The sequence below is a fragment of the Danio aesculapii genome, chromosome 6 (genome assembly GCF_903798145.1).
Source record: "Danio aesculapii chromosome 6, fDanAes4.1, whole genome shotgun sequence".
Taxonomy (NCBI): domain Eukaryota; kingdom Metazoa; phylum Chordata; class Actinopteri; order Cypriniformes; family Danionidae; genus Danio; species Danio aesculapii.
In genome coordinates, this window is record NC_079440.1 from 34,306,346 (window position 1) to 34,326,120 (window position 19,775).

At 33.3% G+C, this 19,775-nt stretch overlaps 1 protein-coding gene across 1 annotated transcript; it reads right to left on the bottom strand.

The window, feature by feature from the left end:
- Positions 1-4,600: 4,600 nt before the first annotated feature.
- Positions 4,601-19,113, bottom strand: pgm1 (phosphoglucomutase 1). The gene is made up of 11 exons (XM_056460042.1): positions 18,791-19,113; positions 16,976-17,138; positions 15,178-15,321; positions 14,970-15,095; positions 13,358-13,548; positions 12,779-12,933; positions 12,544-12,659; positions 11,328-11,463; positions 10,375-10,558; positions 7,213-7,347; positions 4,601-4,899 (listed from the first exon to the last, which is right to left on the bottom strand). Exons 1-11 carry the CDS (start codon positions 19,034-19,036, stop codon positions 4,810-4,812), a joined length of 1,686 nt encoding a protein of 561 aa, XP_056316017.1. The 5' UTR covers positions 19,037-19,113; the 3' UTR covers positions 4,601-4,809.
- Positions 19,114-19,775: the final 662 nt, after the last annotated feature.

Sequence of the window (19,775 nt, forward strand, 5' to 3'; positions counted from 1 at the left end):
CATTGTTTTATCATTGTAAATACATCGTTAATACAAACGTAATCACCATGTCATTAAATTGTAATTACATTGCTTTTGCAGTGTAATTACATCCAACATAATATTTATAAACTTAAATGTCTCATTGTATATTTCATGTAGAGTATTTGTGTTTTTGTACATAAATATGTGTTTATACGTAAATACTTAATTTTACAGTCTTTTATTTTGGATGCAATGATGTTGTGATTACATTGTGATAACAATGTAATTACATCTGAAATGTAATATGTAATTATACACTTGTCTTGTGTCTGCAATTTGTCGTTACATTATAGTTAGTATGTCATTACATTGTAATTACATTGTAGCTACATCCAAGATAATATTTAAAAATGTAAATGTTTCTTACTATAATGGATGTACAATATTTGATTATCTATAGTTGTGTACGTAAATATACACATTACCCATGTAATTGCAAACCTAATTCTTGTGTCATTATATTATAATTACATTGCTATTGCATAGTAGCTACATCCAAAGGGACTAAGCCGAAAAGAAAATGAATGAATGATTGTAACTACATACAAGATTATTTTTATAATTCATAAATAATATATTTATGTTTTAAAACACTATCTGTGTATTTATACATAAATATTTGCAGTATATTTGTAATTACAAACTATAAATTTGGATGTAGTCACTATGTAATAACATTGTAGTTACATTGTATGTGTTTTTGTACATTTTATATAGAATAACCTAATGTCATACCATATATATGTTAGAACCTTTTTTTTTTACTGATACACATTTCTACAAATTTAAAGAGCATAAATATGTTAAAACCTATTATTTTATTAGTAATACACATTGCTACTAACTTAATATGCATGAAAATCAACTTTTGTAGGCTGTTCGGACAGAACTGTTTGTATGTATAGTGTGTCCACAGTCATTTTGGAGTGATATAAACTAAAGTCTGTTTTTTAATTTCCTGACGTTAAAATAGCCCACAGCAACGTGACACAGGAGTGTGGTTTTCCCCACCCACTGAACTGATTGACAGGCGCCATGTTTCTATATTAACATGTCCACAGAACTTTTTTGCAAATAAACTGGGATAAAAATATCTGTTACAACTCTGTGATTTTTGTAAGTTTTATAAGTTTAAAATGTATTTAAAACAGCATGTTTGTAATAAAGACTTAAACTATAAATCGCTATGGCCGCATGGTGTCAGTGAACGCTAATATGTGTGTGTGTGTGTGTGTGTGTGTGTGTACTGCAAACAGCATTTGTGTGTGAGTCAGCATTTCAGAAAGGCTTGAATAAACTCCACCACACATGAAATAAACATACTTGGTATTTTTGAGTCATCAGTTGTATTTCAGCTTTGTCCGAGTCTGTCTCTGTCACTGTGCTGTTTATCTGACGTAGAGCATGATGAGAAGCAGACATGCACGTGGGAGCGGTGGGCGGAGAGAAGCAGCTCATTTGCATTTAAAGCCACAGGCTACAAAAACAGCTACACTCTATTCAGACACGAAAATTATTTAGACTCCAAATTCTGGAGACTATAACAAATAATCTGTTGGGTATTTTTAGCTGAAACTTTACAGACGCATTCTGGAGACACCAAATGCTTATTTTATATCTTGTAAAAGAGATCAAATAGATGCTCTTCAATATGGACAACTTTAAAAGGTGATTTTCTATATATTCAGATTTTTGAACCCTTAGTTTTCAGATTTTTGATATAGTTGTGATCTCAACCAAATATTGCCCTATTCTAACAAACATCATTATACATATTTTTTTTGTTTGTATATATTTATAGTTTTCAGATGATGCATAAATCTTAACTTGCAATATCAATTAGCACTGGTTGTGTGGTCCAGGGCATCTCATTAAAATAGGGTGTTCCCTAAAGTTCTGTCCTCAGTCCATTATTTTTCAATATTTACACTACACCATGATATTTATCTTCACGGTTTCATAACCATTATTGTTATTCTGACAATATTCAAATTTATACAGCTAGTCAGGCAGATTTTTTTCCCACCAGAATTTTCATATGTAAATTAAAAGACTGGTCAAACTCCAGCTTTCTCAGACTAAATTAGAGAAAAACTGAGACCCAACTACCCTTCTTATATGTCATGTATGTTCAAACATCAGTACAAAAGCACTGATTACATCTCAATTTGATTATTCTAATGCCCTTTTATCTGTACTATTGTTTCACCTTATTTCCTGTTTGCAATTAAAAATTTTACCTGCTTATTCTACTTTTATACAATTTATTCTTCATTCAATCTATTATTATTCATAGCGTTCTCCATCTTAAAATAGTCACTATGCAGTTCTATTCCCTACTACCTTAATGAAATTAAATCTACATAAAAATGTTTGCTTTGATGCTGAAAACCAACTTTAGTTTTTGATTCTTACACAGAAAACTCTTCCAATGCTGTTTTACAAAGCAATCATGGATGACTTTCTTTTTATTTATTTTTTTTTTAAAGGATTTTAACTGTTGATTCCTTTTGAAAGACACGTGTGCTACTTCTGGTGCTAATTTAAAAGCAAATATTTCATACATGGTTTCCTGCCTTTAGCCTTTTTTTGTCCTCTAATAATACGCTATCATGTAACATTTACTATTTTCGTCCTCAAATGAAAGACAAACTGTGCACATGAATAAAACACAGCTGTTGTTTTTAGACTCTAATAGGTCTAGCAGACACAGATCATATTTAAAAGTATAGTTCAACCAAAACTGAAAATTTTGTCATCATTTACTCACAAATTTTCACTTGGTTTCTACTGTTGAGCACAAAACAAGATACTTTGGAAATTGGTTACCATTGACTTCTATAGTATTTGTTTCTCCTATGCTATAGATGTCAAAAGTTACCGGTTTCAGACATTCTTGAATTATAATATTTTATGTTCAACAGAAAAAAATAAAGCTTTGTAACCACTTGAAGATGAGAAAATAGTTAATAAATAAATTTTTTAAAGTCAGTATAAAATCTAAACATACAATGTTTTCTTTTTTTTTTTTTAGCTAGGACACATTATTCTTAAGTTAGTCTTAAGGTGTAATGTAATGTGTATTTTTTTATGTAGCGCATTTATAGTGTATAGCTATACACCCAAAGCGCTTCACAATTATGAAGGGGTATCTCTCCACACCACCACCAGTGTGCAGCATTCACTTGGATGATGCGACGGCAGCCACAGGACAACAGTGTACTCACCACACACCAGCTATTGGTGGAGTAAAGAGTGACGGTGAACCATTAATCTGTGCATTAATTTGATGTAGTGGTGAAATAGCTGATTTATGTTATGTTGCTTCAGTAGAGTCAGTAAACCTAACTACTTGTCCTGACGTAATTGAGAACACATGCCTTACCAACAATCTATTCCATCTATTCCAAAGACATCACTTCTGTTACGCTCGCCACCATATTTGTGCCCGATATGGTCTCAACCAGTGAATTCAGGAATTTGAAAGTTATGGCAGTATGTCCGATATCATATGCTGCGTGCTAATTCGCATAATATACATTGTAATAGTTTTCGAACATAGAATTAGTATGTTCCAAACCATAGTGTGTTGAAAAAGTATGCTATGCATGGCAGACATGGGAGAGCAAGTGTCAAGTAGAGAGGCTTGGGTAAAGTTGTTTGAATGACTGTTAATATCTAGCCACCTGGAACATATTTCAAACTTGTTTTCCATTTTGTATTTCATCTACAACAACGTGAACTTTGGGTAATTATGCACTTTTGAATGCATAATTACCCAAAAACCTGAGGAGATTGCATGAAAGACTTGTGAATGGCAGATTATCCTGCTGCTGCTTCTCGAATAAGGTAGGTAATTAAATATGAAAGAAACGTGGATGATGTGTCAAGATGATTGACGGGATGTAACCAAGCAACACAACGATCTCTTAACGAGGACGTAGTATGCACCAAAGCTTGCATAGTCTTCTGTTACACACTCAAAAGTGTATACCTCTCCTTTACAAAAAAGTATGTACTTTTACAGCGTAGTATTAGTATGTGAATTGGGACGCAGCAATAGTATTCAAAAAACAGTAGACAAGATGTACCCGAATGACATACTACTCCCTACGAGATTCTGTAGTGCAATACAATAGTTGTTGTACACCATCCCAAGAGGCCATAGAGAGAATTTATGAATGGGAGTGACACAACTAACCTGGCTAGGTCATGTGGTAACGACAAATGGCATCCGAATTCCATTCATACTATATAGAACACACTACACTTGTGTGAATATGTATATTTACATTATTATGTATATTTACATTCAAATTAGTATACGATTTCATGTGTAGCTCATGTATACTAAGCCACGCCCCTTGAATGGTTACTTTGTTGCGAGTAAAAGTTAAGTAGCATGAAAAGTAAAACCCGCCCCCTACTCAATATTCCGTTTCTGTTGGAAATGCAAAATCGTACTAATATAAAACTTCTGATTCATGCAGACATTTTTGTTCCAGACATTTCAATCTTTGTGACTAATGAATATGAATAAAAAACAATTATTTCAAGACAAAATGACAACAAGCCATTGATTTTATAATCTCTATTTTATATTTTCTCTATTCATAAAAGATATAGATCTTTGTTTGTACACGTGGAGCACCGTAAACGTGACACAATCTAGACACACTGAACACTTGATGACTGGGGCATGAAACTGAAGTGAAAATAAAGTAAGGCATTACTCGATACAGTGAGGGCTAGTTTGGGCTGGATTAAGTGAATTTGGGAGAATAATTATGTGATCACAGTTGGAGCGGCTCGACCCATTTTTTCCTGGAGCTGAGAGATCTTTAATGCGATGTCCACCAGAGGAGCCAACATGACCTGTTCACAATAGACAAGAGAGATGATGTTAATAACATTAAAGCGGTTGGAAACGTTGGAAGTGCACTATTAGAGAACCGCAAAATGAGAAAAACACAATGGGGACTTTGATTTGGACTAAATGAAACCGGATGGTGTGAATGTAGTGCTTTCTTGTTTGTATTAAAAAAGGACCTCCCTTCTACAGTAACTCAAACCTCAAAACTGGAGATGAAAAGTACAGCTGGAGTTAAAAAGTCATCTCAGTTTAAATGAGAGCATGGCTGAGGTTGATTCTTTAAGACAGATCAATACTTCTTTGATCAGATACAATTGAGTGAATCCTATCTTCAGCCATATGTGCTGGAATGAGCCTGTCAAACTCATTTACTGAAGATACAATGGATGATACAAAAGCCCCACCTCCTCCTCTCAAACAAACAAAATAAGATATATAAATAAAAACAGAAAGTAAATAAAAAAATAATAATAAAATAATCAAAAATAAATAATTGTATGTATATATATATATATATATATATATATATATATATATATATATATATATATATATATATATATATATATATATATATATGTATTATATATATATATATATATATATATATATATATATATATATATATATATATATATATATACATACATACATACATACATACAGACATACAGACATACAGACATACAGACATACAGACAGACACACACACACACACACACACAAATATTCATAAATGAACAGTTTTCTCTATTTTGTGATTCATGTTTTTATTTTTTATGCTTTTGAATCATATTATGAGAGCTTGATCTTTCTTCTGACAACTTTTAATCTCAAAAAGTTGGCAAAAGTGACTTTTATAAACATTTTAATAGTTTAAAATAATATTGTCTGGGTTGGTGTTGTATTTTATGCTGAAAAAACATTGTAATAAGCTGCCAGTGAATTTTATTTTATTTAAAATTTTATTTATTTGTCAGTTATTTTACAGATTCAATTATACTTATATATTATTTCTTATACATTATATTATGCCAAAGTACTAAAATGTCAATAAAAGCCACTGTGTTAAATTGTAGAGTTGAATTTTCAACATCAAAAGTCGACACAGCAGAGATCAAGGTCCCAATATGAAATTCACAACAGTAAATAGATGGAAAACACAAAATACGGAAACTGTTGATTAACCGATTTTTTTTTACAGTGTAAAGAAAAAATATTAAATGAAGAAAGAAATTCTAAAAAAAAATAAAATAAATAAATAAATAAGACTATTATTTAGGATAAGTCCGTCAAACTTACTGAAGCTATAATGGACTTTAAGTAAAATAAAAATAAAATAAAATCCATAATTTTATGGTTTATTTCTGGCAGCTGGGGTGCTGGAAAAAACAAAATAATGGCCGTTAAATTATAGAAATTTCCCGTAAAATAACGGACAAAAAAAATTACAGAAATTTCCTTAAATCAAAATTTCTGGTAAATTTCTGTAATTCAATTGTAAAATAATAATAAACCATAAAATTACAGATTTTTTTTACAGTGTACAGTTGAAGGCAAAATTATTAGCCCTTGTGTGATTATTTTTATTCTTTTTTAAATATTTGTAAAAATAAGTGACGTTTAACAGAGCAATAAAATCTAAAAAGCATTTCCTAGAATATTTTTTCTTGTAGAGCAATTTCTTTTAGTTTGCCAGAATAAAAGAGTTTAAGCATTATAACAAATTTTAAGGTCCTCCATAAGAAATTATTAACCCCCATAAGAAATTATTATTTTTGATTGGCTACGGAACGAACCACTGTTATCCAATAACTTGCCTAGTTAATCGAATGCACTTGCACTTTAAGATGAATACTATTTCACAAAATAACTCGAAAACTAACATTTACTGTCATCACGGCAAAAACAAACAAAAAAAAACGAGTAATTAAAACTATTATGCTTAAAAAATGTGATGAAACAAAATTCCTCACAATTAAACAGCACTTGGGAGATATTATTTCATATTTATCATATTTAAATTAAATTAAAAGATAATATTTTAATAAAAATTCCACATAAAATAACAATTGCAATTGCTCTTATCACTACCAAAAATTACTAGTAAGCCAAAACAAAGCCCTAACCTCACCTGTATACCACCTCAAGAGCACCAAATGTGCTCTTTAATACATTATAAACTCAGCAAGAACATTTAAAACAATTCATTTATTACCTAGTATAGGCCACTTAATATAAAGTGGGACCAGAAATTAAAATAAATAAATAAATGAATCAAATAATTTAGCATGAAAAAAGGAAAATTGTTTTACCTGTGGGTCCTGGTAGATTTTCTGAGGGTCTTTCTCATAGCTGTCAATGTAAAGTCTGATAGTTGCCCCTGCACTCCCTGTCCCGCTGAGACGGAAGATGATCCGTGAGCCATCAGAAAAGATGATCCTCAAGCCCTTAAAAACATGAAAGAAAACAGAGATGAAGGCCAACGTAGTGGCTTTTGTAAAGCAAGTAAAAAGATGATGAAATTGAAAAAGCTCTTTAGACAAAACAACCCCAAGGTTTTATCTTTTGACCAGTATTTTCATGGAATATTCATCAAACTCGATGAAAGTCATGCTGAGTTGTTTCTTTAAACAAGCTTAATGAAATGCCATTAATAATTTCATCAAGAGTACTCAAACTACACTAATACACAATCTAAATATTTGATGTCTTAATGATGTACAATCTGGCAGTCTTTATAGCAATAAATAAACTATTTATTATTACCATCTATAAATTATTATAATTGAGTAGAAATAAAGTAGATTTTTAAATAATGATAGCAAAATGTAAAACTGTCAGCTAAAAAAAAAAAAAATACTGTGAACAGATCTGTGTTTAAAGGTGCAGAAGGGGATTGTCTTCAGAAACACTTTTTGTTGTGCTGGTTAAGTCTCATCATAGTCCAATAGTAATGATTAAAGTAAATGATCTAAATGTATTTATATATTCTGGGTGAAGCATAAGACTAAAAAAAGTTGATCCAACTAAAAATTGCCAATAATTCCCATAATTCTGATAAGTAGCCCAAACTGTCTGTCAACAAATGTAGATTTATACAACTGTGCACCGATCGCACGAGCTTGCGTGCTACGATCACATAGACACAAGTGACAGCAGTAAAAACAAATGCTGAATCAAAACTTTTTAAAATCCTGAATCAATATTAAAGTAACTTTTGCACGCTGAAGGAAGGATGACATCATGGCTGAAGCATTTCTGTTAGACAGGTAATGTTCTGTTTTAAACCTATTTTAGTCACTCAAAGCTGATGTAGATTTTGTTGTTTTACGAATGAGTTATATGCACAGAAGTGTTGTTCAGCCACTGAAATCTTCCGGCGGATAATTGGAGTGATTATTTGCAACTTCATAAGGGACCTTTTAAAGCATCGACAATTTTTATTTAGTTTAACAACAAAACATCAGTGAATATAACTATTCTGGCTAGCCTGCTTTACTGAGGTGAAGTTGGTTTTACAGTTACATCACATTGGTTCATTTTTGAACAATAATAACCTGTGATGCGCTCCTTATATTGTTTACCATGCTACTTTGATAACTCGGTCTGAAATAGCATGTAAGTATGGCTTAGTAATAAGTGTAAATCCTGCACCCCGCTGGCCAAGCCCTAAGCATACAGTAGTGGGTTAAGGACAAAGAGTGTGAAACCAGCGATCTTGCATGCATGAAATATTGCACATTATGACAAGTTTTGCTGGCTACACAACTGAAAACGTGCTACATATAATACAGTTTTTCATTCGGAATTGTAGTATTATAAAGTACTATAAACTCTCACTGGTGAATGACATGATCTAGTGGGTCTCTGTCATCTTTAAGGTGCACATTCATGATTTCAAGAAGCGCGGCTTTGGACGGCAGTGGAGGGCTTGCGTTTCAAACATATGATAACTGGTTGGCATTTAGGCAGATCACCTACTGCACCTTTAAGGTAAATGTAGTTGCTTTACACTTTCTTTTCAGCATTGAATACATTAAGAATATATTGATTATAGTAAGTAATCAAAAAGTGTTATTCAGAAAATATTTATGAAATGATTTCTGAAGAATCACATTGAAGACGGGAGTAACAGATGCTGAATATTCAGCAATAGAGTTTTAAAAAATGTGTGTGAAAGAAAGAAAGAAAGAAAGAAAGAAAGAAAGAAAGAAAGAAAGAAAGAAAGAAAGAAAGAAAGAAAGAAAGAAAGAAAGAAAGAAAGAAATGAGTCAAATAAATTAAAAGATTTTTATAATGAGAATGAGAGAGAATTTTGAGTTTATTGCCATATCAGCTTCTATGGCTATGTCAAAAAAAAGATCAAGTTTACCTAATTTTATGAATAACACTTTTCGATAACTATAAAAATATTCTAACAATTAAAATTCATCAACAGCAATAAATAATACACATGATAAAATACATAAATAATAATAATGATAATATAGAAGATAAAAATCTAAAACCGTTTAAGGTTTACTTTTGAAAAAAAAGTACAATTTCACAATTATTCACAATTTAATTGTGAATCCTTCATAATACAAGGATTGACAATTAAAAATATTTCATTTAAAGTCTCTCCAGATAAAGATGTTGTCTGATAACATTAAAAATAGGGTATTCCACAAGAATATGTTTAACAGTTTGGTTTGTGTTGCAATATTGACATTGTTCATGTGTGAGTCTTGTGTGTCCGATACGGAATCTTCTGTAAACAATCTCATCATGTTTTGAATTCGTTTTATTTTTAAGCACGAATCCCATTCTGCTTGCCACTTGTTAAGAATGTAACCTTTTATTAGTGCCTTTAAATCTGAAGATTTTACACTCTTATCTTTCTTTATCTTTCCTTTCAGGGCTGTTTCGGCAGCTTTTGTCAACTTGTTCATTTCCAAACAGTCCAACATGTCCTGGGATCCAGCAGAAAAATTTATTATAACATTTTCCTCTGTAGTTCATTCGCTCTAATAAAACAATAATGGGATGCTCCAGTTTAAAAGAATTCAATGTTTGTAGACAAGATTTTGAGCCAGAAAAAAATAATAAAATTGTGCTCTTCAGCATTTTCAATGTGTTCCGGAGCCAAATTGAGCTTTGATCTGGAATACAAATGCTTTAGTGTAATTGAGCCATTACTACTGCTGCAGAAACATGACTGTCCTTTTTTGATCCATCTGTGTATATAGGTTTATAAGTAATTTTAATAATGAAAATACAATTGTAAAACCAATGAAAGGTGGTTGTTTATTAAACAAAGCATCATTGTTAAATAATGAAATTATGGTTAAATGTTTAAAAACCTAATTCTTGTACAAATTAGATAGATGGACCAGACAGACATATGACCACATGACTACTTCATCATTTATGAACAGGGATCATTTCAGCACTTGCTACATTTCTCAGAGTCTCATCACATTCACAGGACTTACCTGTCCTTTAGAAACACTGCCGTCCACAGGGTCTGTGTACTCAAAGTTATCAGCCTTCTCCACTTGATACGTTTTATCCCCCGAGGTGAATGTCTGCCCTACAAAGGCTTTATCGAACATTGTGGTCTGTAAGTGATCAATCATCTTATTGGCAGCATCAGAGTCCACCTCTTCATAGTCATACCTAGTCACAGATGTGGGAAATATTAAACAGCTTTTCTGGTGTTTTCCACAAATCTACCAACAGAGGGCAGTAGAGATATACAGATAAGCATGTCTACCTGCATGTACTATACAAGTTTTTCCTTAACTTTTTACATCACACACGAGCAGAAAGCAAACATAGGGCAATGTTATACACTACCGGTCAAAAGTTTGGGGTCAGTGAGATTTTTAAGTTTTAAAATAAGCTGATCCTGCTCACCAAGGCTGCATTAATTTCATAAAAAATACAGTACAAATTGTACAATTGTGAAATGTTATTGCACTATAAAATAACTGTTTAAAAGTAGTTTATAATTTAATTCAATAATTTATTCCAGTGATTTTAAAGATGCATTTTCAGCTTCATTAATCCAGTCCTCAGAGTCACATGATCCTTCAGAAATCACTCTAATATTAATTATTATTATTACTATTATTATTATTATTATTATTATTATTATTATTAATGGTTTTAGTAATAAAATTAATAATAACTGGAGTAATCATTTCATTTAAAACTACATACAATAGGAAAGCAGTTATTTAAAATTGTAATAAACATTTAACAATATAATTTTTTTTACATTTAATAAATGTCGTCTTGATGAACAGAATAACTTTCTTTAAAAAAAAAAAACATGAAAAGAAAAAAAAAACCAAACCTCAAACTTTTGACCAGTAGTGTACATCTCAAAGCATACAAAAACACAACAAAATACAAGTGATCATAGTCGCGTTATTGCAGTTACCTTGTGAAAAAGTTGCGTCCAAACTTCTGCCAGTGGTCTTTCATAATATCCTCTACACTCTGTTTGCGGGTAGCCAGTATTGAGAGCCACGCAAGAACTGCCCACAGACCGTCTTTCTCCCGGATGTGATCAGAACCTACCAAAAAAAAGCATGTTAAAGGATTGCATCATGAGAAATCAATCTTTATTTTGTTTTTATAATGAAAAACAAAAGCTTGATTCTCTATGAAAACATACTTTAAGTGTTTTAACAAATGAACTATTTGGTGCAAAAAAAACAACAAAAAAAAATACAATGAGTGGACTATAGTGGAACATTTAAAACATATTTGGAAAATGTACTGGGGGGTATTTGTGGGAAAATTAAAAAAAAAACTAAAAACACACAAAAAATAAATAAACTAAAAAGAAAATAAAGAAAACTAAACAAAAAAAATAGTCTAAAAAGTAGTATATAGTGAAAAATTTATAACTACTATTATAACTTTATTTTATATACTATTTATATACTATTATAAATATTTTGGACAAAAAAATTTATATAAAAGAAATGATGAGTGGACTACAATAGAACAACAACAAAAATATTAAGTCTTTTTTGAACATAAAAAATAGTATAGGTAAAAAACACCTTCTAAATCAAAGGTACATTTAAAATACCATACTGTACATGACATAAAACATCACATTATTTATAACTTTACATTAAAATTCTATGAAATCTAGTTTTGCAGGTAAAAACTATGAATTACATATAGTTTATGACCATGCATGACATCATGTTTTTAAATAATTTTGCTGTGTATAAAAATACACATACGCATTTTACAACAAATACATTTTAATCTACATTTTTAGAAACAAATATATAATATAAATAATAAATACAATCATAAAATGTTATAAGTAAACAAATGTAAATGAATTAGATGATAAAATATTTCACAGTAGAAAACAGTACAGTAAAATACAGATCATTGGTCACTGTTATTTTAGAAATGAACATCAAGCTGAAATCTACAGTAGGGCTAATTAGGAAACTCTACTTGTGGATGTTAAATAATTTTTTTTTAAATAGATATTTAATGATACCCTATTTTTGACCATATATTAATTTAATGTCATCAGCCCAAATCCCTTATAGCAACTTAATATCAAGATAAAAATGTCTTTATTGGCAGAACATCACCAACATTTTCAAAAACTGGCTACTTACCAGTACCAAAACTTTCTTCACCGCACAGCGATAACTTGCCAGCATCCATCAAGTTTCCAAAGAATTTCCAGCCTGTGGGGGTTTCATAAAGCGGCATCTTCAGAGCTTTGGCCACACTATATGGAGAAAGAGAGGGAATAAATACATTGCTCAAAAGTTTATTGTGAGAATTACATGACTAAAGGTGAAATGTAGTGCCAAATCACAAATTGTAAATGTGCTTAGATGCTCATACTTGTCCAAAGCCCCGCTGGTGGGCATACTGCGAGCCAGACCCTTCACGCCAGTCTTCTGGAAGTACGGGATGGATGTAATGTTGGCACCAATGACTGCCACAGAGTCAGAGGGGTTTACAAAGAACCCATGCTTACCCAAAACCATGTTACGATCCTGCAAACAGAACAGAAAGAGGGAAAATTATTGATGAAGCTTTGCCTGAGAATAACTAATAATTGCATAAATTACTGTTCCAATATTTGAAGTTACTATTTCTAACTATTTCTATTATATACAACAAGAGTTTTATAACATTAATATTAAAAAGTTTACTTGACCACCAAATCATAATATTAAAAATTACATTCCTACACAGAAGACAGGTGTAAATCATGCTGAACATTTAGCTTTGACATTAAAGGGATTAATTATATTTTAAAGATATAGTAAGATAGAAGACAGGCATTTTAAATTGTAATAATATTTCACAATATTACTATAGATTAATTAAATAATGGCAGCCTTTATCTTTAAAAGCAAACATAACAACCCTAAACTTTTTAACACTATGCGTTACACGTCAAACTTCTATACTTACACCATCACCATCAAATGCTGCTCCAAAGTCATATTCCCCTCCCTTCATGGCGTTGACCAGGTCAGCAGCATATGTTAAATTGGGGTCTGGATGGTGGCCCCCAAAATCCTCAGAAGGGACGCAATTCACAGCAGAGTTAGCAGGAGAACCAAGCTCTTCACACACAATCTTCTTCACATATGGACCCACCACTAGTGTGAAGAACACAAAAAACAATGTTTTCAGTTTCAGACAACAATCCAGAAAGTTAAGGTATAAAATATGAAAATAAGGTCTATCTGCAAAATCTAGTTCATCAGAACACAATTGGGCCATTCATGCATCCTCATGAATTTTGTCACTTGCACTGCTGTTGCCAATTCAAACATTCAAGATATTTTAAAAGAGATGGGTTTCTGTTTGCACATAGGCGAAATGCTCATGCACAAATTAAAGAACGATTTTTGCTGGTAACTCTCTTACTTACTTATTCACTCACTCCCAGGGCCGTTTATATCGAAGTTGATATTTAGCCGCACCATGTTGGTGTTTCGTAACATTAGCCCAACGCTCAACCCCCAAACTGGAGGACCAGGACATACACTAGACAATTTAGCTTACCCAATGCACATATAGTGCATGTCTTTGGAGTAACTAACTCTCTTATGCTTCTTAATTTCACTTGATTGTTTTTTTAAATGTTAGGCTTGAAATTGGGATCAATTTCTAAAGTATCTGTAAATAACATTAATATTTGGTAATACTGGTAATATTATTTGTATTTTTTTTTTTTTTATTTATAACAATCAAAACATTAAAAGCACATTTTTTTGTGATTTTGTTCAAAGTCTTACAGAAGACTCATTATGGCTTACCAAGGGTTCACACTAGTAATCCAGATCTTTTGGTTTGGGAAAAAAACACTTGGTTCTGGTATGCTTTGCATTCACACTGTCAATGATGAAAAAACAAAAATGTTTTCGATGTTTCTCAATGTTTTAGGTATATTTTGCAACTGAACTTAGCAAATAACCAAAACTATTCTGTGCCTGGCTTACTTCTTGTGTACAATAACATATTTATCAGTTGCAAACAAGGAACTTACAAAGTATATAAAAGAATCAAAACAGTAGGAATGTTTCCATCACATACAAAGATCTGCTGCAAGGAGACAAGGGTGCATTGAACTACTAAGCAACATTGTTTAAAAAAAAAAAAGGCATAATTGAGAATTCAGTTTTTTTATGGTCACATTTTGTGACACCATTTCATCTATTTGATTCAATTAGATGTTTCATTTGTGTTGTGTTTATATTGCAGTCAAACTGCACAGTAATTCATTTTTTAAAGTGGGCCAGTGCCCATATTTTTAGCAAACTTGGTCTTCTGGTTTGGTGAGATTTGGGTTGCAACATTCCCACTTATTCAAATGGACTGTGCTTAAAAAAAAAAATAATAATAATAATAATAATAATAAAATAAAACAACAATAATAATAATAATAATAATAATAATAATAAAAATAATAATAATAATTCGCACCACAGTTTGTTTTAAACAAAGCAATCCTGCCCAGTGTGAACATTTCTAAAACACTGAACTTTATTTTTGTCTGACAGGAATGAACTCTTACCTCCATGCATTGCATCAAGTCGCACATTGATATGATTGGGTCCTGAGAGCAATTCCTTCAGAGCAGCAAAATCAAAGATATCTCTAAGCATTTCTGCATAGGATTCCACAGAGTCCACGATTTCAACTGAAAAAAATTACTCGATAATCAACAATAGTTTACACTGAAAACTGTAGAACTAGTAAATGGTTAGACAGGAAAATGGTACCAGTAAAGGGCTTGAAGGTGTCCACCTCAAAGGTTTGTTTCCCATTTGTGGAGAGGTCCACCTTGAGCTCAGGACAGATGTGATATTCCTGGAGGCTCTTGCTGATTTGAAAGATTTTGTCTGTGATGCCCTCTGGTGCAGGACCTGGGAAAGACGATCCGAAAGACGATTTATTCCCAGCACAAGTGTTTAAAGGAATAGTTTACAAAAAACTACTTCTAATGTACTCATCTTCAGGCCATCCAAGATGGCAATCATGTACAGGTCAATCATTTTGCCTCAAAATGCCCATTAATCATCAGAATTAGATTTGGGTCTGTACAAGTTTTTGACTCTCAAAGTCAGTAGCCATTGACGTATTTAAATCGCCAGAGGTGCAGTTTATGCTATGTTTTTAAAGTTTATGTGAAATTAAAATGATCAATGTTTTAGTTTACAAGCGCACTTTGTTACTCTTTAGATGAACAAATAATCCTTGCAAATTAATCCACTGAAAAAAAAGGTTTGCTTCAGTAATCTTCAATCAAAATCAGACCATTTCCTTCTGCGTTTGGAGTGAGGGTACATCTCTGTTGACATCTGTTTCATGGGTTGAGCTACTATATTTTTAACCATACCCCTCTTACCATTAGTATACTACAAGTAAATGATGTGCAAAAATAAAAAAAGGCACTGCTCGATATTTCAGTTGAACGTACATCAGTGGTCTCAAACTCAATTCCTGGAGGGCCACAACTCTGCATAGTTTAGCTCAAACCACCTCCAACTCACACCTGCTTAATAGTCTCTAGGACTGTTCCTCAATGTGCCTTCTTCAGCGATCTTCCGTCCTCGTGTAACCTCATCATCAACTACCAAAGTTCAGTTCCAAGACCGCAAGAACGGAGGATGTGTAAAAGTTCCCGGATGCGTTCTTGGTATCAAGGATGCACCGATGCAGACTTGAGCAGCGAACTCACTCTAGAAGTCCCAGAAGTCATTGCGACTGGAGGTGGAAGCGCAGCATTTTATATAGATTTATTATCGAAGTTCAGAGATATCACTTATTTATCTCAGGAGTTTTCCTAAATGAGACGGTGAAAGTAAACATTACCATGAAAATCTTTATAAAGGCATAAACACATTAAGGGTGTTTGTTTGTTGAAATTCGTATTAAAATCTGTTTAATTTGTATTGTGCAACGTATATTTTGTTAAGCCTTTAACCATAGTATATATTGTGAAAAGGGGAAAACAATAAATCGTTATATGAATGCTGTAATGTTTAAATAATTTTCTATTAAAAATGCGTGAAGGTCATGTGACCATCAGGAAGAACGCAGCACACATTCTCGGTTTTCGCGGTCTTCTGAGTTCAATCTTACGAGGTGACCTGGCAAGACCGCTCGCCACAAGAACGCAAGTCCGTTCTCTGCGTTCTTAATATTGAGAAACAGCCTAGTAGTCTTAAACACCTTGATTAGTTGGATCAGGTGTGTTTGATTAGTGTTGGACTGTGCAGAGCTGCGGCCCTATAGGAATCAAGTTTGAGACCTATGACATACATCATCATACTGAAATAGGGGGCAGCACCTTCAGCTTCCTCCAGACTTTAACTTTCTTCTAAATTCAGTCACTCACTATCCTTCAGCTTAGTCCCTGATTCATTAGGGACTGCCACAGTGGAAAGAACCACGCGGCCCCTTAAACTCCAAAAACTTGGAAATAATTAAATAACCAACATGGACGGCCTAAAGCTTTATCCCTTTACCATTGCATCAATGGCATTCTAATTAGCAAGTCATGCATGCAATTCTAACCTCCACTGGATATGTTGAACTTGATGCCAAAGTCTCCATTTGGGCCACCAGGATTGTGACTGGCTGTCAGGATGATCCCGCCGATGGCTTTGATTTTACGGATCACACAGGAAACAGCAGGTGTTGACATAATCCCATCCTGACCAATAACTAGCCTGCTGATCTGGAAGATTATGGGCAAGAAATGAAGGGTCAACTCATGCTGAAGCTGAAAAACTCTAAAATGTTAAATTTAAATAAACAAATAAGACACTACTTAATTAAGTAACTTTTCATATATTTCTAGCAAAACAAACAAACAACAACAAAATAACATTGGATGAAGTCAGGTTCAAAATAATTGGAAACTTTGGCAAATTTGGGCAAAATCTCAGCATATCCATCCATAATTAATACAATACTATGATTTTTTTAAATTTATTGTGTAGAATGTAGAATATAAAATAAGCCAAATTATGAACGAATCCCTTTGTGAAAACTTTTAGAATATAGACATAGGTCTTTCGAGCCCCTGGCTACTGACATGATATAATGACACCAAGTGCTACAAAAGAAACAAAGGTGATTTTAGATGTTTTCTTTCCATTTTACTAAAAAGACAAGTGACAATGAAACATTTTTACATTATAAAACATTGTAAATATTGTGCTCTGCCGTTAAAGCAATGTGTTTATTTAGGGACGTGACTGCAGGCACGCCTCCTTCACATCATGGTCGCCGCACAAGCAGGACTGTAAAGGAAATCCTCACGCCTACACAAAGCACCATTGCAATTTTCTAAAATAAAATGAGATCTGCAACAAGATGAGGGGGGAACGTTGTGACGTCACGACACACGAGCTTTTGGCAGCGCGTGAAATATCAAAGGTGCCTCGACTTGACAGAGCACAGTTTGTTTGTATTATGTCCGAATCGTTTCATCGAATCGGTTCTTTTGAACAGCCTGTTTCGTAGAACCGGATTATTTTACGTCATGCCGCAGTTACGTCATACAGTCGTCCTTGGCAAAAAGACAAATTATTATTGGTTGCGCGATATTTATTGTAAAAGTCAACAATGCGTATAAAATATTAGACTTTGAGAAGGTGTTTTTTTTATAATTTCCCCGTTGTGGATAATCACTGACGATGGAGGATGATTTATTGATCTAATAAGTTATTTATTGATCTATATAGTTATTTATTTTCAGTTTTTTCCATGTATTTATGTTTTTGTGACATGCTTTGTGCATTTTGTTAAAACTCATTGTAAAGTTCAATTACCAATAAAAATATTGTCGACTAAATTATTCATTATTAAGTCCTCAATATACCCACTTAAGCTTCATTCAAAATAATTTACGAGTTTATATATGAATAAAATTACTAATCTGACAATATTAAAAAGCTGCTAATTTGAGAAATGCTCGTACTAACTGAGAACAGCCGAGCAGCTCTCTAATGAATGATTCAGAAAGGGTTAGTGAACCATATAAAAGATCCGACTCATATAAAAGAGTCGTTCCGAACAGAACATCGCAGTGATCAAAATTATTCCCCAGGGACCATTATTATGCAATTCCTACATGTGCATACAATGTTATTTGTAAGCACCATGATAAATTCTGCGGAAGAAATGACAGCAAGTGTCCTGATTATTCATGCATTTCTGGAGCAAAGCTAATGTTTGCTAATGTTGCAAGTGCCTCTTTTGCAATGAACTTGAAAGTGTCACGAACTAGTCATAGCCTCCCCTTCCCATTCAAGGAAATAGCACTTGCAAGACGTTTGTTTTGCGTTCAAACGACTCGTTAAATTGGGCCCATAGCCTACTAACCCCATTAGCAGCAGCGATCTGGATGATGAGCTGAATCGCGTCTTTCATGAAAAAGCGTCCATCTCCTCCCACCACCAGCGCGCCCTCCTGCCTCTGTGCAGGGTCAACCGTGGAAATGATACTCTGGATGAAGTTCTCCGCGTAATGCTGGTTCTGCTGGAAGACCGTTACTCGCTTTCTCAAGCCGCTGGTTCCGGGTTTTTGGTCGGTGTACGGTTTGGTCTTGATAACCGTGATTTTCACCATGGTGCAGCAGCGGTCAAGTGTATGTGTCAGTGTCACTATCCGGGAGCCCAGCGGATTGTGTGTGTGTGTGTTCACTGATCTCCACGTAGACTCGATATACTCACGCCTTTCATAGCTTCAACTGACACGCCCACATTTAAAGGGACAGTAAAACCATGTGCAATAATTATAACCTAGTCTAAATAACAAAATAAAGAGCTTTTATTATATGAGAACATGATATGATCCTCCACAAAACATATGCCAGAGAAATTAGCAGTTCATTCCGCTGTGGCGACCTGTTATAAATCAGGGCATAGGCCAAATGATCGTGATAGAATATGATATGAACAAATATGATAATGCAAGGGACCCCCGTCTTGAATGAAATAAGGGCTATATTTTGGGCTCTCTGTATGGTTTCTTGTGGAAATCTTATAAATGGGTCTTAAATATTTAGTTTCTATTAAGATTCCATTATTGTATATTTCTAGTCAGTGGCGCAGTGGGTAGCACAGCTGCCTTACAGCAAGAAGGTTGCCGGTTCGTGTCCCGGCAGGGTCAGTTGGCATTTCTGTGTGGAGCTTGCATGTTTTTCCCATGTCGGTGAGGGTTTCCTCCGGGTGCTCCGGTTTCCCCCACAGTCCAAAGACATTGGTATAAGTGAACTGAATAAGCTCAATTGTCCGTAGTGTATAAGTGTGAATGCAAGAGTGTATGGGTGTTTCCCAGTGCTGGGTTGTGGTTGGAATTGCATCTA

What these genes read in the sequence shown, in the direction of transcription:
- pgm1 (XM_056460042.1), bottom strand. Translation starts at nt 19,036, where the DNA reads ATGGTGAAAATCACGGTTATCAAGACCAAACCGTACACCGACCAAAAA. An exon ending in TGAAGAAAGTTTTGGTACTG is followed by an intron (nt 11,464 to 12,543) that starts GTAAGTAGCCAG and finishes TTTTTTTGGTAG; the next exon opens with GTTCTGATCACATCCGGGAG. An exon ending in AAATCTACCAGGACCCACAG is followed by an intron (nt 4,900 to 7,212) that starts GTAAAACAATTT and finishes TATTGTGAACAG; the next exon opens with GTCATGTTGGCTCCTCTGGT.